The sequence below is a fragment of the Trachypithecus francoisi genome, unplaced genomic scaffold (assembly GCF_009764315.1).
Source record: "Trachypithecus francoisi isolate TF-2019V2 unplaced genomic scaffold, Tfra_2.0 Lachesis_group0, whole genome shotgun sequence".
Taxonomy (NCBI): domain Eukaryota; kingdom Metazoa; phylum Chordata; class Mammalia; order Primates; family Cercopithecidae; genus Trachypithecus; species Trachypithecus francoisi.
Window position 1 is genome coordinate 152,818,365 of NW_022681453.1, and position 22,724 is coordinate 152,841,088.

Below are 22,724 nucleotides of genomic sequence, written 5' to 3' on the forward strand. Positions count from 1 at the left end.
ACCACCAGGCCTGCCTTACAAGAGACCCTGAAGGAAGCCCTAAACATGGAAAGGAACAACCGGTACCAGCCATTGCAAAAACATGCCAAAATGTAAAGACCATCAAGGCTAGGAAGAAACTGCATCAACTAACGAGCAAAATAACCAGTTAATATCATAATGACAGGATCAAGTTCACACATAACAATATTAACCTTAAATGTAAATGGACTACATGCTCCAATTAAAAGACACAGACTGGCAAACTGGATAAAGAGTCAAGACCCATCAGTCTGCTGTATTCAGGAGACCCATCTCACATGCAGAGGCATACATAGGCTCAAAATAAAGGGATGGAGGAAGATCTACCAAGCAAATGGAGAACAAAAAAAAGCAGGGGTTGCAATCCTAGTCTCTGATAAAACAGACTTTAAACCATCAAAGATCAAAAGAGACAAAGAAGGCCATTACATAATGGTAATGGGATCAATTCAACAGGAAGAGCTAACTATCCTAAATATATATGCACCCAATACAGGAGCACCCAGATTCATCAAGCAAGTCCTTAGAGACTTACAAAGAGACTTAGACTCCCATAAAATAATAATGGGAGACTTCAACACTCCACTGTCAACATTAGACAGATCAACGAGACAGAAAGTTAACAAGGATATCCAGGAATTGAACTCATCTCTGCACCAAGCGGACCTAATAGACATCTATAGAACTCTCCACCCCAAATCAACAGAAATACATTCTTCTCAGCACCACATCGCACTTATTCCAAAATTGACCACATAATGGAAGTAAAGCACTCCTCAGCAAATGTCAAAGAACAGAAATTATAACAAACTGTCTCTCAGACCACAGTGCAATCAAACTAGAACTCAGGACTAAGAAACTCAATCAAAACCGCTCAACTACATGGAAACTGAAAACCTGCTCCTGAATGACTACTGGGTACATAACGAAATGAAAGCAGAAATAAAGATGTTCTTTGAAACCAATGAGAACAAAGATACAACATACCAGAATCTCTGGGACACATTTAAAGCAGTGTGTAGAGGGAAATTTATAGCACTAAATGCCCACAAGAGAAAGCAGGAAAGATCTAAAATTGACACTCTAACATCACAATTAAAAGAACTAGAGAGGCAAGAGCAAACACATTCAAAAGCTAGCAGAAGGCAAGAAATAACTAAGATCAGAGCAGAACTGAAGGAGATAGAGACACAAAAAACCCTCCAAAAAATCAATGAATCCAGGAATTGGTTTTTTGAAAAGATCAACAAAATTGACAGACCGCTAGCAAGACTAATGAAGAAAAGAGAGAGGAATCAAATAGACGCAATAAAAAATGATAAAAAATGATATCAGGGGATATCACCACTGACCCCACAGAAATACAAACAACCATCAGAGAATACTATAAATGCCTCTACGCAAATCAACTAGAAAATCTAGAAGAAATGGATAATTTCCTGGACACTTACACTCTCCCAAGACTAAACCAGGAAGAAGTTGAATCCCTGAATAGACCAATAGCAGGCTCTGAAATTGAGGCAACAATTAATAACCTACCCACCAAAAAAAGTCCAGGACCAGATGGATTCACAGCTGAATTCTACCAGAGGTACAAGGAGGAGCTGGTACCATTCCTTCTGAAACTATTCCAATCAATAGAAAAAGAGGGAATCCTCCCTAACTCATTTTATGAGGCCAACATCATCCTGATACCAAAGCCTGGCAGAGACACAACAAAAAAATGAGAATTTTAGACCAATATCCCTGATGAACATCGATGCAAAAATTCTCAATAAAATACTGGCAAACCGGATTCAGCAGCACATCAAAAAGCTTATCCACCATGATCAAGTGGGCTTCATCCCTGGGATGCAAGGCTGGTTCAACATTCACAAATCAATAAACGTAATCCAGCATATAAACAGAACCAAAGACAAGAACCACATGATTATCTCAATAGATGCAGAAAAGGCTTTTGACAAAATTCAACAGCCCTTTATGCTAAAAACGCTCAAGAAATTCAGTATTGATGGAACGTACCTCAAAATAATAAGAGCTATTTATGACAAACCCACAGCAATATCATACTGAATGGGCAAAAACTGGAAAAATTCCCTTTGAAAACTGGCACAAGACAGGGATGCCCTCTCTCACCACTTCTATTCAACATAGTGTTGGAAGTTCTGGCTAGGGCAATCAGGCAAGAGAAAGAAATCAAGGGTATCCAGTTAGGAAAAGAAGAAGTCAAATTGTCCCTGTTTGCAGATGACATGATTGTATATTTAGAAAACCCCATTGTCTCAGCCCAAAATCTCCTTAAGCTGATAAGCAACTTCAGCAAAGTCTCAGGATACAAAATTAATGTGCAAAAATCACAAGCATTCTTATACACCAGTAACAGACAAGCAGAGAGCCAAATCAGGAATGAACTTCCATTCACAATTGCTTCAAAGAGAAAAAATACCTAGGAATCCAGCTTACCAGGGATGTAAAGGACCTCTTCAAGGAGAACTACAAACCACTGCTCAGTGAAATCAAAGAGGACACAAACAAATGGAAGAACATACCATGCTCATGGATAGGAAGAATCAATATCGTGAAAATGGCCATACTGCCCAAGGTTATTTATAGATTCAATGCCATCCCATCAAGCTACCAATGAGTTTCTTCACAGAATTGGAAAAAACGGCTTTAAAGTTCATATGGAACCAAAAAAGAGCCCGCATTGCCAAGACAATCCTAAGTCAAAAGGACAAAGCTGGAGGCATCACGCTACCTGACTTCAAACTATACTACAAGGCTACAGTAACCAAAACAGCATGGTACTGGTACCAAAACAGAGATATAGACCAATGGAACAGAACAGAGTCCTCAGAAATAATACCACACATCTACAGCCATCTGATCTTTGACAAACCTGAGAGAAACAAGAAATGGGGAGAGGATTCCCTATTCAATAAATGGTGCTGGGAAAATTGGCTAGCCATAAGTAGAAAGCTGAAACTGGATCCTTTCCTTACCCCTTATACAAAGATTAATTCAAGATGGATTAGAGACTTAAATGCTAGACCTAGTACCATAAAAACCCTAGAAGAAAATTTAGGTAGTACCATTCAGGACATAGGCATGGGCAAGGACTTCATGTCTAAAACACCAAAAGCAATGGCAGCAAAAGCCAAAATTGACAAATGGGATCTCATTAAACTAAAGAGCTTTTGCACAGCAAAAGAAACTACCATCAGAGTGAACAGGCAACCTACAGAATGGGAGAAAATTTTTGCAACCTACTCATCTGACAAAGGGCTAATATCCAGAATCTACAAAGAACTCAAACAAATATACAAGAAAAAAACAAACAACCCCATCAAAAAGTGGGGAAAAGATATGAACAGACATTTCTCAAAAGAAGACATTCATACAGCCAACAGACACATGAAAAAATGCTCATCATCACTCGCCATCAGAGAAATGCAAATCAAAACCACAATGAGATACCATCTCACACCAGTTAGAATGGCAATCATTAAGAAGTCAGGAAACAACAGGTGTTGGAGAGGATGTGGAGAAATAGGAACACTTTTACACTGTTGGTGGGATTGTAAACTAGTTCAACCATTATGGAAAACAGTATGGCAATTCCTCAAGGATCTAGAACTAGATGTGCCATATGACCCAGCCATCCCACTACTGGGTATATACCCAAAGGATTATAAATTATTCTACTACAAAGACACATGCACACGTATGTTTATTGTGGCACTATTCACAATAGCAAAGACTTGGAATCAACCCAAATGTCCATCTGTGACAGGCTGGATTAAGAAAATGTGGCACATATACACCATGGAATACTATGCAGCCATCAAAAAGGATGAGTTTGCGTCCTTTGTAGGGACATGGATGCAGCTGGAAACCATCATTTAGCAAACTATCACAAGAAGAGAAAACCAAAACCGCATGTTCTCACTCATAGGTGGGAACTGAACAATGAGATCACTCGGACTCGGGAAGGGGAACATCACACACTGGGGCCTATCATGGGGAGCGGGGAGGAGGGAGGGATTGCATGGGGAGGTATACATGATATAAATGATGAATTGATGGGTGCTGACGAGTTGATGGGTGCAGCACACCAACATGGCATAAGTATACATATGCAACAAACCTGCACGTTATGCACATGTACCCTAGAACTTAAGGTATAATAAAAAAAAATAAAATAAAATAAAAAAAAGAAAATCAGGGTCCGTCTGCTTTTTAGAGCAGGCATGGATTAATGCATTCAGCAGACATTTACAAAATATTACTATGTGCTGGGCAGTGCTGGTTCCTGGGATAGAGAGAGAAACAGGATGTGGTCCTGCTCTCAACAAGCAGACAATCTGGTAGAAGGAAAAGACACGAGAACTGAAAATTATAATAGCGCATGGTTAGTGAAAGGAGGGGGCTGGGCATAGTGGTTCACGCCTGTAATATCAGAACTTTGGGAGGCTGACGTTCTTACTGCTCTTCTCCTTCTAGGTAAATTGTGACTTTGGAATTTCCCCATTTCTGTAGAAATGGAGTTTAATTGCTCCATTTATTGCATTGCTTTATTGGTTGCTTATTATTGTGCTGTAAAAAATGGCAGTAATTCATAATGCACAGATTTATGCTTATGTAACACTTATGTTCTCACTTGAAGTCAGGAGTTTGAGACCAGCTTGGGCAACATGGTGAAACTCTGTCTCTACAAAAATACAAAAACTTAGCTAGGTGTGGTGGTGCACACCTCCAGTCCTAGCTACCCAGGAAGCTGAGTTGGGAGGATTACCTAAACTCCTAAACTCAGATGTTGAGTCTGCAATGAGCTGTTATCGTGCTACTGCACTTCAGCCTGGGCAACAGAGTAAGACCCTATTTCAAAAAAAGTGGGGGAGGAAAGAAGGAAGGAAGGGAAGGAGGGAGGGAAACAGGTTCAAGGATTCACGGCATCCTGATGTACATAAAAGAAGCACCAAACCCTTAAGGATTGCCGGAAGGGTCCTAGAGGAGAAGAGGCAAGGGCTGAAAGGGAAAGGATGAGAGGGGGTGAGGAGGAGAACGCTCTTGGCAAAAGAGCACCAGGATCTGAGCACAGAAGAAGCAGAGAGGGGCCACAGGAGGGCAAGGGGCCTCCCACAAGACCATGGGCCACCATTGAGGGGTTGCCACTAAGGAGATCCTGGGGCCAGATCTGTGTCTGAGAACAGCCACTCTTAGGTGAACTGTAATGTGCACAGATTTGGGGCCTGGCCTGAGCTTAGGAATCTCAGTGGAGGATGCTGCATGGTGAGGCCCATGGCCTGGCTGTATCAGAGTGCTCCTGTCTCGTCACAGGGGATTTCCCATGCAGCCCCTGCTGCCTGTGGGGTGGGTTTGATACTAGTGACCTAATCTCCCCACCCTCCCCCAAACAACTCCAGCCGGGCGGCTGATGGAACGCTAAACAGACACCCAACTTTCAAGAACCCAATCAAAGGGCCAAATACCTCTGCTCTGTGTAGCTCAGCATAAGTCAAGCAGGGCCACTCAGTGTCTCCATCTGGGGAATCAGAACTAAAAATCTGGGAATAACCAGGCAGTTCAGGAATTCATGCAAAAGTCAAAAGAGCACACAGAATACTGCTCGGTGGTTTAGGGTCCCTCCTTGCAACCGGCCAGTGTGAGCGCTAACACTAAAAAGACTTTGTTGTTCATTTATAAAACAAGGCTTTGGGGCCTCCTTGTTTCCTACGAAGCCCCTACCCTCCCACGACCTGCAGTGCCCGGCTCTACTCACAGAACTGCAGGCTGAGGCTCACAAAGGCCAGCAGCGCAGCCAGGGCCAGCAGCAGCAAGAAGCGGTTACGGAAAAGCATTATTAAGTATTCTATTTTCTCTTCATGGTTTCACCTCAAATCAGGAACATGTCCTGTGAATAAAGCAGAGGTGATAAATGAGTGTTTAGAGATGGAAAACCAAATTTGTCAACTGAAAATAATCTGATTAGCCCAGTCCCCTGGCAGGGAAGCATGCATCTCTAGCTGGAGAACAACAACATGCTCTCCATGATTAGTCTGTGCCCCCAAACAAGCCCAAGCGAGAATGCTCCCTTCGAGTTAGTAGGAGAAAACCAGTTCATGAATGCTTTGTTTATCTGACATCAACAGGGAATGAGATATTTTACAGACATGACCTTCTCAAGGAAAAACACAAAGGATGTTTACTGAGTATTTACTGTGTGCCGGACAATGAGGGAAATCTTCACATGGACTCATCTTGCTGTGACCTTTAACCTTTAAATCTTCAACTTTTTTTGATGGACATTCTGTTGAAATGATCTTGGTCTTCTTTAATTGTAATTGTTCATCTGAACAACAATCCTTGCAACATGTCCTACAGTAATGCCTTGGGGGATGGTTTGGGTGTGCAAAAGGATTTGCTCCTACACTGACTGGCTCTGTCTCCTAATTGAGACCACCTTTCATCCTGATTCATCCTGTCATCAAACCACTAAGCCTGTTTCAGCTGTATACATGGGTCTTCTGGAAGCCTCGTCCTGCCTATTCAAAATTCCCCTAACCACATTAGAAGTGTGCAAAAGGACTTTTTAAAAAAGCTGAATAAAGCCCTAAAAGTCCCTTCTGTGGAAAAAAAAAAAAAAAATGAATGATTACTATAACTTTTACCCTATCAGTTTTAGAAGTCAAGTTTATTTCCTGGGTCTCTTTGGGATTTTAAAGAGAATTTGCAAACCATAGTGTCTTTAGAAAAGGTTCTTAAGGCCGGGCGCGGTGGCTCAAGCCTGTAATCCCAGCACTTTGGGAGGCCGAGACGGGCGGATCACGAGGTCAGGAGATCGAGACCATCCTGGCTAACACGGTGAAACCCCGTCTCTACTAAAAATACAAAAAAAAAACTAGCCGGGCGAGGTGGCGGGCGCCTGTAGTCTCAGCTACTCGGGAGGCTGAGGCAGGAGAATGGCGTGAACCCGGGAGGCGGAGCTTGCAGTGAGCTGAGATCTGGCCACTGCACTCCAGTCCCGGTGACAGAGCGAGACTCCGCCTCAAAAAAAAAAAGAAAGGTTCTTAAACTACAGTTAGATTTTAACAGTAATTTCAAACTTGAATCTTTTCCCCATTCAAATATAATCTCCTTCAGAGACCAGATAGACAAAATCAGATAAAAGCTCATCTGCTAATGTGTGAGGGTTGCATAACTGTGAATATAACTGAATATAGCCATTGAGCTGTACACCTGGGGTGAATCCTATCTCAATAAGCTGTACTATGAAAAGCACATCTTTTGGGAATGAAGCAGGAGCCAGACTCCCAGAGCCCCTTGCCTCCCACCTCCTCCCCAAGGGCCCAGAAGGTGACTTTGAAAACCCACTTGTTTAAGGGACCTGTCAGACTTTCTACCAAAAGAGAACATTTGCTAACAGACTGATGAAAATACACTTGCACCTTATGTTTGCGCCTGTGTGTCCAGCAACCAGCATCTTTGTTAACAAACAGATCCCGATTTCATTTTATTTATTGATTTTGTGGTTTTATAACTCTATTTGGCATATTTGACAATCAGCAGTTAGTTCTCATCCACATCGACTAGATTTTTGAATGTGGTAACAGGTACATAGGTAACCAGATATAGAGCTTGTTTGTTGAATCTTCATCCTCATTATGTTTCCTGGATAGCCGCGCATGATGGTATGGGACGTGCCTTAGTCCTCTGGCCCAGATAGCTTTGTTGAACCTGGTATCAATGTGCACATCTGAAGTCCCCCTCCCCTTCAATCTCTCTGAGTGCTAGAGAGGCACCTTCTTGAACCCTCTTCTTCAATATGCTTCTTGAATATGCTTGTCAATATTGATGGTGTATTTTCAGGTCACTATCTGGTTAATGGCGGAATGGCCCTTCTTCTTGCCACCCTTCTTTGTGGGAGCCATTCTCCCAGGCCCAAGATGGACAGGAAGAGTTTGAGGGAAATGTTTCTGTCCCATGAGTGACTATCCCTAACCAAGAGTCAGTGCCTCCATGCCCCAAGCTCAGTACTACACGTACACGTGTTCTCCTGCACATCCCTCCCTCTGCAGCTCTGGCACAAATCTTGTCTTCAGGCCTCTCACTCTGGGACTGGGGAGCCACTGTGCTGGCCCTGGGGAATCACTCACCTCTGGTTTCTGATGCCGCATGGTGTCTTTTGTGCCATCACCTCAGAGGCCGACCTGCCTGCTGGTTGCCCTGCATTTGCATGTGGGAAGCCAGGGCCTTGTTTCTGTTGCTGGGTCAGGTCTTGTCCCTCAACCACTTCCTGCTTCCATGCTCTTAAGGGATTTCCCCTTCCCTGACTGGCGGGAGAGGCCAATAGAACAGCTAAGTATGTTTCCTATGGTCTCACTTGATACTACCTTTTCTTCTTTCTTTCTTTCTTTTTTCTTTTCTTTTTGAGACAGCGTTTCGCTCTTACAGTCCAGGCTGAAGTGCAGTGGTGTGATCTTGGATCACTGCAACCTCCGTGTCCTGGGTTCAAGTGATTCTCCTGCCTCAGCCTCCCAAGTAGGTGGGAATACAGGTGCCTACCACCACATCCGGCTAATTTTTGTATTTTTAGTAGAGACAGGGTTTCACCACATTGGCTAGGCTGGTCTCGAACTCCTGACCTCAGGTGATCTGCCTGCCTTAGCCTCCCAGAGTGGTGGGATTACAGGTGTGAGCCACTGCACCCAGCCAACACTGCCTTTTCAGACGGGATTAGCCACTGTATGGTTTAGAGCTGTCTTCAGGCAGGCATTCGGTGGAAACAGTGGCTACTTGCTATAAGTCTCAGTTTTATAGCATGGTAAATTGTTGCAGTAACAGCCCCCAATTTTTTCATGCCCTTTGTATCCATGGGCTTACCCAGTCTTTTCCTATACTGACTTTTGGCTTGGCCGAGGAACCTGTTTTGGCCATGGGACAACAGCAAATGTGTTGCAAGCAGGGACTTGAAAAGTACTTATGCATTGGGGCTTGTCTTCCTTTGCTACTTTTGCAACACTGATACCACCATATGAAGACCCTAGGCCAGACTGCTGGGGCATGAGAGACCACATGGAGCCAAGTTAAGCAGTCCCAGCTGATGCTCCCTTCAAACAAACTGTAGTGACAGTTTGCTGTGACCACACCTGTGAATAAGGCCATCCCAGACCACCCTGCTCCAGCCACGCCACCAGCAGATGGTTATCAGTGGTCTGCCCAGACTAAAAGAACTGCATGGCTAGTCCCCAGAATTACAAGCAAATATAATGGTTGCTATTTTAAGCCAGTAAGTTTTGGGAGCTTCATACAAAGCAAAAGCTAACCGATACAATAAACAGGAAATGCCTTGCATCTTCACCAGGAAATCCTAAGCCAGGATTTAGATCTCAATATCCTCATCTGTAGGCACGACATGAAAATCTCCATCTTGTCTATGTTCTTTAATATGCGGAGTGCTTTTTGGGAAAGAAGCTATATTTAGTTTTAGATTTAAATATGTTAGGTTAACCAGATGGCAGGGATCGTGTAACTGCCTGACTGCTTCTAGGCTGCACTGCTGACATCTCCACCTATCTGTGACTTTTCATTTGCTGAACAGTGGGAACATCCACCGTTTCCCCTTGGTACTCTCTGGGGTCTGCACCCTCCCACTTCTGACTCTCCTCTGACAGCCTCTGCCATGGTCAGCATTTTGGTTATTTCCACTTGTGCTAGGGACTAGTCTGGTATGATCACAGCCCTAGGGGTATGTACACAGCCTGGCCAGAGGAACACCAAACCCCAGGATAAACACATGCCTTCTTTTGGAGCCCATTTCACTTGAAAACTTGAAGATAATGACCATACTTTAGTCTTGGTTTTTTAAAATGGCTAAATAATGATGACAGAATCCAAAATTCACATGGATTTGAAGAAGTTTGCAGCTGAAGCTAGGACCCCAAGGAGTAGGGGTGTGTGTATGTGTGTGTACATATGTGTGTGTGTCCAACAGAGGAAGTGGACTGCATGGTTCTGCTGCTGTGGGTGTTTCTTTCCTGGGGATACTTCAGTGGAAGAGACTGAAAGGAGCCCTCATGTGGTGTAAAGGACGAGGCTCCAGAAATGGGCAGATCTGTGTTCAATTCCTCGCTCTGCTGCTTATTTTCTGCAGCTCTGAGCTGCCCTTCTCTGAGCTGCAGGATCCTGCTTTTTAAATAAGACTGAGGATAAGAGACAAAAGAGCAGGTGGTGGTGGGGAGCAAATCTCATAACAGGCAGAGGCCTGCTGTTGAGCAGATATGTACTATGCCTGACATCCACACTCTGGATGAACCACACAGACACCTATACCACAATCTAAACACAAGCATTCACCCTTTTCCCTCAACTATTGCTTCTGCTCCATGCTGCGGCTCTGCTTTCAAATCCTGGCCACTGGCCCCTCCCCTACTCACTGGCCCTATCCCATCCATCAGGGTAGGCAGCCATATCTGCAACTATGTTCATGGCTCCTCTGCCACTGTTAGCCTTCCCGGGTGCTGACTCAGCTGTTGTGTCCCTGCCTTGCCCTAGGTTTTCCAGCCTGGAACATCTGCCTCAGCTTCTGTTGGGCCCCACCCCAAGAGGATGAGGTACCAGTCAACTGGCTCTTTCTGGCACTGTGGTCCAATCTCTAGCCTGAGTTTTCCAGAGCTCCCTTTCCCCATTTCCATCCCCATGTAAGTAGGAGGCTCCTGCAGCCACTCAAGAAGTCACGCAGTCCTTGGTTTCCTTCCTGCCATCTTCCTGCACTTCTTTCCATAGGAGCTCTGCGTCTACCCCTGGGGTCTACGGCAGCTCCTCAAGACACCCAGTGAGACTCATACAAGTCATGCCAGGCGACAGCCAGGATTCTGAGCCCAGAGCAGAACCCCCACAGCCTGCTTCCTCACAGCCCTAAAAATAAGATCCACAGGAAGAGTCCCTGCTGCATCGGCAGGGTGAGATGCTATGGGATTACAGCTCCCACATCTTCTAATCTCCAAACATCTCTCAAGTCCCATCACCTTCTGTGGAAAAGATGCTCTTGGCTCAATATCACATCATGACCAAATCAAATTCACACAAATACTTCCGTGTAAATGACTGTTTATGTCAAGGTTGAACATAAAATAGTTGTTTTTTATGTTTTTTTCATCACATGTTTTTTATGTTTGTTTCATCACATGTCTGTTGAGCACAGCTCCAGTCCCCTGTACTAAACCCATATGGTAAAAATATCTTTTTTTTTTTTTTTTTTTTTTTTTGAGACGGAGTCTCGCTCGGTCGCCCAGGCTGGAGTGCAGTGGCACGATCTTGGCTCACTGCAAGCTCTGCCTCCCAGGTTCATGCCATTCTCCTGCCTTTGCCTCCCAAGTAGCTGGGACTACAGGCACCCGCCACCACACCTGGCTAATGGTAAAAATATCTTAAACCTAGAAATTGAATTATTACTCTGAATTCGTGATGAAACAGAAGAACAAAACAAAAAACAGAAAACCCAGCTAATTCAATTCAACCTTATTACAAGTTTGAGCTGTGAAAGAAAAGATTTTAGAATACAACTTTGAAATATAGTACTAGTTAATAAGCAGTTCCCATTACATTATGATGAATACCATTTCTGAATTAAAAGGAAAAAAAGAACATGCCAAAGGCATTTTTACAAGCTACTATTCTTCCACCAGAGAGTTCCAGAGCCCAAGCCTTGGCCTATTTTTTACCTTGTAAGAGCTGAAAGCACCACATCTAGTGATAAACTCTGGTCCAGGCTCTCCTTCAAAGCGTACAGAATTTAAGGTTTTAAACATGACCACAACTGCTAGAAAGAAAATGTACAATTACCTTTCATTTGTGCAGTTAAAATACCATTACCAAGAATAGAAATATAGTATTAAAGAAAATGTTTCAGATATATTCTACACGTTGATTTTTTTGGTCAGAATCATTTTGGTCTAAGTAAATACAGCATTATAATTAAAAAAAAAAACCTTCAAGTCTGCAATTGTGAACAAAATATGAGTCAAGCAAAGGTAAAAGCCATATCTTAATAGTTCTCCCTCTCCAAGGTCACATCAAAATGGAGTTTAATTGCAAAATCAAAGATGCTTGCCTAAGAAAAATCAGCCTTGAATCTGCCCATCTGATGAAGATGGGCAGATTCCAGAGCCTCCTGGAAACCTCAGGAAGGCACCTGGGATGAAGGGGCTGTGAGTTCACAGCAGTTATTCACATTCCAGAGTTCTCCACTTCATTTGCAGGCTCATTTCTAAAAGCTGAAGCCAGTTCACGCACTCATTCATTCGTTCTGTCAATTCAAAATAACATTTCCTGAGAGCCAGTAGGTGCCAGGCACTATCCTAAGTGGTAAGAACACAGGATGCAGGATACAGGACACAGTTTTTGTCATATGGAAGGTCCCAGCTGAAAGGAACTAAAGTATTTATGGGAGAAATGATACAAGACTCAGGACTTGCTTTAAAATATTCCAGAGGGGCCGGGAGTGGTGGCTCATGCCTGTAATCCCAGTACTTTGGGAGGCTGTGGCAGGCAGATCACTTGAGGACAGGAGTTCAAGACCAGCCTGGCCAACATAGCAAAACCACATCTCTACTAAAAATACAAAAAATTAGCCGGGCATGGTGGGATACACTTGTAATCCCAGATATTCAGGAGGCTGAGGCATGAGAATCGCTTGAGCCCCGGAGGTGGAGGTTGCTGTGAGCCGAGATCGTGCCATGCATTCCAGCCTGGGTGACAAAGAGAAACTTCATCTCGAAAAAAAAATTATATATATATTATATATAATATACATAGCTAATATATTAGTTATACATATTATGTGTATATATAATATAGATTATATATTATATATAATATACATAGCTAATATATTAGTTATACATATTATGTGTTATATATAATATAGATTATATATATATTATATATATATATATATAATCTATATATTCCAGAGGAGATAAAAAGGTCAAGGGGAATAGATGAAATAAGATTGGCAAAATGGTGACAATAGTTGAAGCAGGGTGACAGATCCTTGAGGGTTCATTATCTGCCCCTCTCTGCTTCTGTGTATGTCGGAAGTTAAAGGTGTTTTTTTTAGAAAAGTTTCAAGAAGTTTTTTTTTAAAAAGGAAGTGTAGAGTCCGGTGAGGGAAGTAGGGAGTAAACAGATCACTGGGCTCTATCAAACCAGTGCTGTCAGGAGGAAAGAAGACTGCATCCAGGCTGGGATACGGCAGATTGGTTTTCTCAAGTGGCAATGCCGGAACTCAATCTCGAAGAGAAATTTGGTGTTGGTGCATCTGTGCCTGAATTTTAGGAAAACAGAATGAACTCAAGGGATGGTGTTAAAGGTGGTGGGGAAGTATTGGGTTGTAAAAGGAGCCAGAAAAGGGAGATGATACATCGAACATTGATACACGCAGGGAAGTGTTGTGTCTAGAGAAAGCCGGCTGCTCAGAGGCCACACAGGTGGAGCTGGGGCGCCCCTGCCATGTCTGGGTCTGCTTCTCCAAGGGGAGGGCTTGCCTGGCCCAGCACCCACAGCCCTCTACCCAGGCCAGCTTCCCCACTCATCTCAAGGTGTCCTACCATCAGTGGGACCAAACAACACACTCACTGATTCTTACTCCCTCCCTGGAGTGCCCTCTGGACACGAAGCTGACTGAGCTGCAGGATGGAGCAGGAAGAGGGGTCTGATTGCAGGATCCGCTCTACCAGGCAGGCCAGCTTGAAAGACAGGCCCACTTCATGGACCTGCCCTTATTTTCTAGGGCCAGGGTCCTATCTCCTCCCAGCACCTGGCCTCCTTGGGGAATACTGGACAGGAGCAGGCCCAGAGGCCTCCCTGCCCCTCTCAGCAGGGGCAACATATTGAAGGATATTTAATAGTCATGAGGAGTGGCTCCCCTGGAACATTCTGCACTTTGCCGCACCACAGACCCTCCCAGGCACCTCTCTCACCTGGGGGGTCTCCTCCTGAAAAGCAGCCTGTCTTCCACCCTAGGGTGGTGAGGGGTGATTTGACCTGTGTCACTGTCATGCCCAGATGTGATGTGGAGTGGCAAGAGCCACCTCTTGGCTGTGGGGGGAGCCAGTGGGGAGCTGAGGTGGTGATATGGTTTGGATGTGTGTCCCCTCCAAAACTCATGTTGACGTGTGATCCCCAGTGCTGTAGGTGGGGCCTAGTGGGAGGTGTTTGGGTCATGGCAGTGGATCCCTCATGAATGGTTTGGTGCTGTCCTCTAGGTGGTGAGTGAGCTCTAGCTCTGTTAGTTCATGTGAGAGCTGGTTATAAGAAGCCTGGGACCTCCTCTTTTCTCTCTTGCTTACGCTCTCACCATGTGATACGCTGGCTCCCCCTTTGCCTTCCACCATGACCGTAAGCTTCCTGAGGCCTCAGCAGAAGCAGATGTTGGCACTACGCTTCTTACAGCCTGCATAACTGTGAACCAAATAAATTTCTTTTATTTTTAAATTACCCAGTCTTGGGTATTCCTTTACAACACAAAATGGACTCACACAGGGGGTGTGCTGATCAGTGCTGCAGAATGATCCTGAAGCAGGCCCTGAATAAAGGGCAGCACCAAACCCAATGCTCTTTGCCCTGCTTTAAGGACCTGTTGTGATCTGGCCACACCCCACAAATCCCACCTCATTTCCCAGTCATACCCACAATATGTTGTTAAGTGCATGGGCCCAACGGTTAGCTGGCTGGGTCTAGAGCCCTGCTCTACCTGAGAATGAGCCACAGTTTCCCCATCTACGAAGTGAGAACAATCACGGGGCCCATTTCATAGGTTGTGTAGGAAGGGACTCACAGCGTTAAGATATATAAGGAACACGGTACAGTGCCTAGCCTCTGATAAGCTCTTAGTAAGTATTAGCAGTGATTTTGCTGATGGTTTTAATACCCACCAGCCACATTTGAGCTACTTACCCTACTTCTCCCTTGTCTTTGCTCCCTCTCCCCAACTCTAGAAATAGAATCTCCACTGGACCATGCCAGAGAAAGTCAGAGTTTGAAGAGGTTTTAAATATCATCTGCTTCAAACCCCTTGGTTGACCTGAAGAGAGGCCAGGGCAGGTCAGAGGGGCAAAAGGCCCCAAGCTGCTCAGGGAGGCTGGCCTGCGTGGCTGAAACCCTTGCTTCACATTTAGAATGGTACCCAGCAATCTGCCCTTGTCACGTTCTTCTTCACTGTAGCAGACACGCTATATGGCAGATGCTTCTAATAGCCACAGGTGTCTATTCCTTCCTTCCTCTTATGAACAGAGCCCTCTGGATTTTAGCTGGATACATGACCATCCAGCTAAAGAGAATATTTCCTAGACTCCCTTGTAACTGTTTGTAGTGTTGTGATCAAGTTCTTCCAATGAGTCGTGATTGGACATAATAAGGCCAATCCAGATCAAAAGGAGGCTGCCTGCCCCAGCCCATCCTGACCTTTTTTCTCCTATTCCAGGCTCTGAAACACTGACATGATGAGGAGCAACTTTCACCATGCAGATGGAAGCAACATCCTAGTGGATGACAGAGAAGGACCCTAGATGTCCCCAAGGGCCAAGGCCACCCACTCCTTGATTGCCTTCCAGCTCAAATCATTTTGGGAGACAGAAATTAATCTCACAGCATTTTAATCCATTGTTATTTCACTTCTGTTTAAGCAGACAAACCAATATCCGATCTAGAACTTGCTGTTAGCAGAACGCTGGCACTCTTCATGGGGCTCCCTTCTGGAGGTGTAATGAGTAAGTGCTCAGGCGTTCACAAGCTGCATTAGGCAGAAAATCTCACCACTGACCAGGCTGAATGCCACTCTTAGATACGATATGAGCCACTGTCATGGTCACCTTTGTTCTTTTTGCACTTTAGTTTTTGTTTTATCTTAAATAATTCATGTATCTATAAAGATGGCTTGGCTGCAGATAACAGAAAACCCTAAGCAAAGAGACTCATCCACATTCTCACATGACAAGCCATAGTATTAGGACAGCAGCTCCAAGGCTAGTTGATTCAGCAACTCCAAGCATCAATTGGAAGCCAAGAGCTTTCCATGTCTGTCCTCTTACTAGGCTGGCTTCTCTCAGGGTCACAAGCTGGCAGCCACACTGCCAGGCATCACAGCCATACTCAGCCATGGGCGAAGGCAGAAGGGATAACTCTGTTCATCTCTATTAGAAGCAAAGAAGCCTTCCCCAGAAACCCCTCCCCCAGGCTGCCCATCGCATCTCACTGGCTGATGTGTGTCACGTGCCCACACCCAAACCAATCACTGACACTGGGAATGGACACAACGACTGGGTAGAACCAATCAGGATGCATCTCCTGGCAGAGGCCCATGCAGGGATAGAACAGGCAGAGGCCTGAATAGAGGCGGGGCTCTGTTAGGAATAAGTGAGCAAGGGGATGTTTGCAACAACTCACAACTGGAGAAGGTGTGACAACATGCACAATTATTCTAAAAGAGTATTCTCAAACACGGTCATCTGATGACAGTACCAGAACTTTTCAAATCCAGTAACCAAAACACATACAGTCATAATTATATGTTTACAAAACATCAGTGCTGGTTTGCTCAGGTGTAATTCAGCAGTGACAAACAGCAGAGCAGCCTCCTGCAGCCTACGGACTGTACGTGTTCCACTAACAGACCTTTTGTTTCATATTTTACATGTTTTTAAAATATGCAGCATTAATTATTTACCTACCATTTCTTTCCTAAAAGGATTTGAGGCTGATAATCTGCAGATTTTGTATTTTTAAATCCCTGAAATAGTAAACTTTTTTTTTCTTTTGTGAACTACATGTTCTAACCACTCTCTCCTTTGAGGTTTTTTTTTCCCCACCTCTACAAAGGATAAACTTGTCAAGGCATCTGATCATTTCTCAGGGCCAGAACAGACTAAAATAACTAATTCATCAAGCCAGGATTTTCACTTTTATGTACTCTTCAGTTATTATTATCATTTGTTTGACATTTTGGAACAAGTCTGTGTTCCATCCAACGTTACTGCTTTGCTCTTTCTTAAGTTTCAAAGTAGTTACATCTGAGACTGGCATTATTATTTTAGAATGTCAAGAGCAGCTCTAAGTACCTCAATAAAGAAAGGAGAACATGCAGTTGGCATGATTTTACTCACCACAAAGCCACTTTAAAAATATAGCTGTTTTTTAAAAAAATTTTGCAAGCAAAGTGTGTCAATTAAAAGTTTCTTAAAATGTCAAAGAAAGCACGAGAGGATTAAACAGGCAGGCTGCAAGACTGGAAGTGCAAGTGGCATACAATAAAGGTTTGAATGATAAAAGTCAAACTTTTAAAGGAAAAAAAAAAAGCTTACAAAGTCCTGAGACTCATAGCTGTGCAATGTAAATCAGGCACACCCGAAAGCACAGGTTACCAAGGCCTGCATTTCTGTGTTAACAATATTATATAGGAATGGGATTTTGCTCTGGATGGACACACGGACTCCTGGACGCATGGAGCACTCACGTATGCCGCTGAGAGGTGTTTTGCCCAACGAGGCCTTTTTGGGCTGGGATCACAGTTACCTACAGAGCTTTGGCAAGACCCTGTGCTCACTGGCAGGTCATTCTACGACTCATTCATGAAGAGGAGTGGGGCACCAGGAACCCTGTAGCTCATTATCACTGCCAGTGACAGTGGGCATGAACTTTATATCCTTAGAAGTCTGAGAACATGGCTGTCCCACTTAGTGGGAGGTTGACAGTGTCAGTATAGAATGAGCCCTCCTGCCCATGGAGGTGGCCAAGCATATGTCGCCACTGCTGGTGATGCTATAGAGGGGCTGATGTGGGTGACCTTTTGGAGCCCTCCATGTGCTGAAATCCAAGGATTCTCTGACTCAGATCCCAAAACAGGCTCTCAAAACACACACACACACACACACACACACACACACACACTCTCTCTCTCTCTCTCTCTCTCTCCATATATATACACACACATATATATACAGACACACATATATATACACACACATATATATACACACATATATATAGCTCCTTTGCACTCATAAAGTGACAGGTAGAACAAAAATAGAGCTAAGGGCACTGTTACCTACAATTATGACATTTAGCTTTGGAGGAAATCTGAACTGCATCGAGTCCCAGCTCCCCACCGATAAAGTAGGTAATAAGACTCTTAAGGGGCCGGGCTCAGTGGCTCACTCCTGTCATCCCAGCACTTTGAGGCCAGGGCAGGTGGATCATTTGAGGTCAGGAGTTTGAGACCAGCCTGACCAACATGGTGAAAATCTGTCTCTACTAAAAATGCCAAAAAAAAAAAAAAAAAAATTAGCTGGGCGTGGTGGTGAGCACCTGTAGTTCCAGCAACTTGGGAGACTGAGGCAGGAGAATTGCTTGAACCTGGGAGGTGGAGGCTGCAGTGAGCCAACATTGCGCCACTGCACTCCAGCCTGGGTGACAGAGTGGGACTCCGTCTCAAAAACAAAATAAAACAACAACAACAAAACCAAAACTCTTTTTTTTTTTTTTTGAGACAGAGTCTCGCTCTGTCGCCCAGGCTGGAGTGCAGTGACCGGATCTCAGCTCACTGCAAGTTCCGCCTCCTGGGTTTACGCCATTCTCCTGCCTCAGCCTTCCAAGTAGCTGGGACTACAGGCGCCCGCCACCTCGCCCGGCTAGTTTTTTTTTTGTATTTTTAGTAGAGACGGGGTTTCACCGTGTTACCCAGGATGGTCTCGATCTCCTGACCTAGTGATCCGCCCGTCTCGGCCTCCCAAAGTGCTGGGATTACAGGCTTGAGCCACCGCGCCCTGCCCTCAAAACTCTTAAAAGCTCCAAAGCTTTCATTCAGCTTAGCTAAAAGTTGTAATGAAACACATAACTCCAGGTTGATGTAACTTAATGAGAAATTTGGGAGCAAAAGTGGTTGACACAAGTAATTTTGAGAATGAAAAGCAATGGGGGTGGCCACGATCCTTGTTTACACACCAGTTTCCACAAACTGCAGCTAACTGAGCAAGTACTTATTCTGTATTATCCAGTTTCTAGATGGAGTTTCTTACTTAATATGTCTATCAAATAGGGCAAAAAGCTATACTGTAATATTTAGAAGTTTGTTTTTGTAATTCTCTTACAAGGCCCATGGAGGTACTGCTTGGGCACTGTTGTGTGTTGTAGGAAATTGCAGTGGTGGGACTGTTTGTTGTAGAATGTGAACTCTTGGTTATAGAACATTGAGTCTGCACACCACCTCTGTGATAATGAACCACAGACTGCCATATCACTGATTGTGATAAAATAACTGATAGAATCAGGATGGACATCCACGTTTCCTCTCTTTAAGTTAGAGATCAAGTAATCCTAGAGGACACATGCATTTCAGGGACATACCTGAAAGCCTTGTTTTATAAGACAAATCATTCTAACGGATTAATTTTAAAATGTAATACAAATCTTGTTTTCCAAGAAGGACTGTCTTCTGTAATCTTCCCATTAGGGAGTCATCAGATCTCTGGTCTTTTAGGGGTTTCCTGTAATGCTCCAGGGATGTCAACCAAATACTGCCCATGGCCTCCATGGCCCCACCTACCAGCGCAGCCTCACCTCAAGCCCTCATACTATGCCTCTCCTGGACCCAGATATCTCTCAGCCCCACAGAAGAGCCTTGCTCACTGGGGACCTCAGGCCTGGGTCAGATAGGCAGGTACCTGGAATGACAAAAGGGCATCACTCCTGCTGCCCAAGAATGAACCTGAGGTGGAGAAACCTGTTATTCTTGGAGCTGCCTGAGGCATGGGAGGGAGGTAAGACCCCAAGGAGCATGCTGGAGCCAGCACACAAGGCCACTGGACTGCCTTTCTGGGAGGAATCTGGTGAGCTGAGACAGGTAGTGGGTTTGAAGCCAAGGCTGAAGTGCTCAAAAACACAGAGAATGAGACCAGTTACTGCCTGAATAACTGTGTGAGACACATGCATGAGAAACAGTTGGCTGGGCCCGGTCTACCTCCAGACTACGAGGATAAGTGTAAAATGACGGCTGTTTTAAGGCACCAAGTTTGGGAATGATTTGCTATGTGGCAACACTGAGCTCCATGAGGCTGGGAACTTTGTCAGTCTTGCTCCCTATACGTATATCCCCAGGGCCAAGAACACTGCCTGGTCCAGAGCAGGCGCTTAACCAATATTTGTTGAGAGAGTGAATGGATGTATGAATGAACAGATGAATGAATGGAGGAGAGACTCACTACAGCCAGTAGCAATCCCTCCACCTGCCTCCAGCCAGCATGCTGCCTTTCCTCTGTGCCTTCACTTTCTCACCTTGTTGACTGCTGACCATGCCCTGGATCCCAGCTCCAAGATCACTTTCTCAGAGAGGCTGCCCTTCAACTCGCCCGCCTTGTTTAGCACCCTGTCTCACTCTCAAGTCACCCGGTATTTCTCCTCCATGACACTTCTCAGCACTGTCATTATGTAATCATACGACCATGGGGAAATTCCTGGCTAGCTGGCTGTCTCCTGCGACTGACCCTAAGCGACATGACAGTAGGAATAGTGTCTGTCTGTTTGCAGAGAGCTGACTGACCGCCTGTCAGAACATTTCTGAAAACTGGCAACATACAGCCAGTCTCATTATTAGAAAGTGCCAATTCTTAGAGAGCTCTCTTTTAATGTTAAGCTGGAATTGACCTCTAACTGCTAGCCTATCCTCCACCAAGCTTTCCAAACCCATTACACCCAGGTCATCCTTGCCACACAGACCACAGGTGACCCAAAAGGTTAAGTGTCTTCTCCAGGTTTACTTGGTCAGTCGGGGGAAGAACTAGAGTCTGAAGCCAGCTCTCCTGACTTTCCAGTTCAATGCTATTTCCATCACACCACACTGACTCTTGGATGTTTCCACTGACATTAAATGCTCCGAAACCATCATAATCTCTCTATCCAAACAACAACAGCAAAGCTGTGTACTTTTCATAGCAGAACACATGGAACAGGTCAAGCTTAACATATAATACAGAATATACAATATCCATATATAACAAGAGCTTATGGTGATATTTTAGGGACCTCCCTGCCAAATACCTAAGTGATGAGCCCCTGAGCAAATATCTAATTCTGATTTTCATTTAGTGCTTGTCTACTGGACACTCCTTGTGCCAGTTCTCTGCAGGAGGTGTTTCTTCTGCTTTATTTTCTATGACTTGTCATTCCCAGGATCTTTGAAGATCAAGGACATAAATAAACTAAAATAAAAAACACTCCAGGTTATCTGCAATAGCTCAACAGGCCAGCAACCCTGAATAACTGAGCTTTTGGAGAGAATGCGATGACCAGATAAAAAGTCCCTGACCTAATGTGAAAGGAAAAAAGGATAGAGTACAAGGCATGGCACGATTCTAATCAATATGGATAGTTGTGTATATGTTTGGAAAGCCAGGATGGAAAGAAATAAACATTTAAAAATGAGCTGACGGCCAGGTGTGGTGGCTTACACCTGTAATCATAGCACTTTGGGAGGCTGAGGCAGGTGGATTACCTGAAGTCAGGAGTTCAAGACCAGCCTGGCCAACATGACAAGGCTATATTTAGTAGAGACTCCTGTCTCTACTAAAAATACAAAAATTAGCTGGCTTGGTGGCAGGTACCTATAATCTCAGCTACTTGGGAGGCTGAGGCAGGAGAATCGCTTGAACCCTGAGGGTGGAGGATCAGTGAGCCAAGATTGCACCACTTCACTCCAGCCTGCACCAAAGTGCAAAACTCCGTCTCAACAAAAGAAAAAAAGGAGTTAGTGGCATTTCTTATCTTTCAGATTGGCCAAAAAAAATTCACCTCTCACCTCTCTTGAATGTTAGTTAGTCTCAGGGGGGTGCGTTCTTTCATACACTGCTGGTAAAAGGATTAATTAGAATGGTATCTGTGAAGGGGAAATGGTGGTCTCCATCAAAACAATAAACATGCACATCTTTTGCCCCAAGAATTTGTATTCCAGGTTTCTATCTTACAAAAATGTTACCACCCATGTACAAAGCAGCATTAGGAGTCATTATAAAAATGTGAAAATAACTGAAATGTTCATCCATGGGGAAAGAGTTGGAAAATCACAGTTTGTCCAAATAGTGGAACACGATTCAGCCTTAAAAAAAGAAAGAAGCGGGCTTAGGTATGGACAGACAAACCTCCTAGAAATATTGCCAAGTTAAAAACAAAAGACAGAAAACAAAAGTAGCAGCATGCTAGATACAGTGTAATCTCACTTAGGTAAAACCAACGCTCACATATCCCAATATATATATGTACATTTTCAGAAAACATACATTTACAGAAAAAGGTCTAGCGGAGATGGCTGCTCAAATTAACAGTGTCATCTCTATTGTGAAGTAGGAAGAATTTTCAATATTTACTCATATATTTTAATGCTTTGATTTTATAGTATGTTGGGTGCAAATAACAACAACAAAAAAAGGTTAGTAATGACAGAGGAAAACATTATATTGTTAAGTCAAAAAGACAAGCTATGATATAGCATGTACCGGCTGGGCTGAATGGCTTGAAGCAGGGGTGGGAGCAAGACTTTTTACTGTACACTTTAGAATTTGAATCTGTGCTATTTAAAAAAATGAATTTAAATAATTGCTATTTGTAAAAGTAACAAAAAAAAAAAAAACAAGGAAAAACATTAAAAAGAGAAAAAG

At 44.0% G+C, this 22,724-nt stretch overlaps 1 protein-coding gene across 2 annotated transcripts in view; it reads right to left on the reverse strand.

Annotated features, from left to right (window-relative positions):
* Positions 1 to 22,724, reverse strand: part of PXYLP1 (2-phosphoxylose phosphatase 1) — a 71,358-nt gene that overhangs the window by 35,810 nt on the left and 12,824 nt on the right. Inside the window, exons 1-2 of one of the 2 annotated variants that reach the window (XM_033212482.1) lie at positions 8,178 to 8,424; positions 5,804 to 5,935 (exon numbers count right to left, since the gene is read on the reverse strand). In XM_033212482.1, coding sequence (XP_033068373.1) covers positions 5,804 to 5,882 — 79 coding nt within the window. In that variant the 5' untranslated portion in view covers positions 5,883 to 5,935; positions 8,178 to 8,424. Of the gene's footprint in view, positions 1 to 5,803; positions 5,936 to 8,177; positions 8,425 to 22,724 lie in introns of those variants that run through there. The other variant, XM_033212481.1, reaches the window with a different exon arrangement.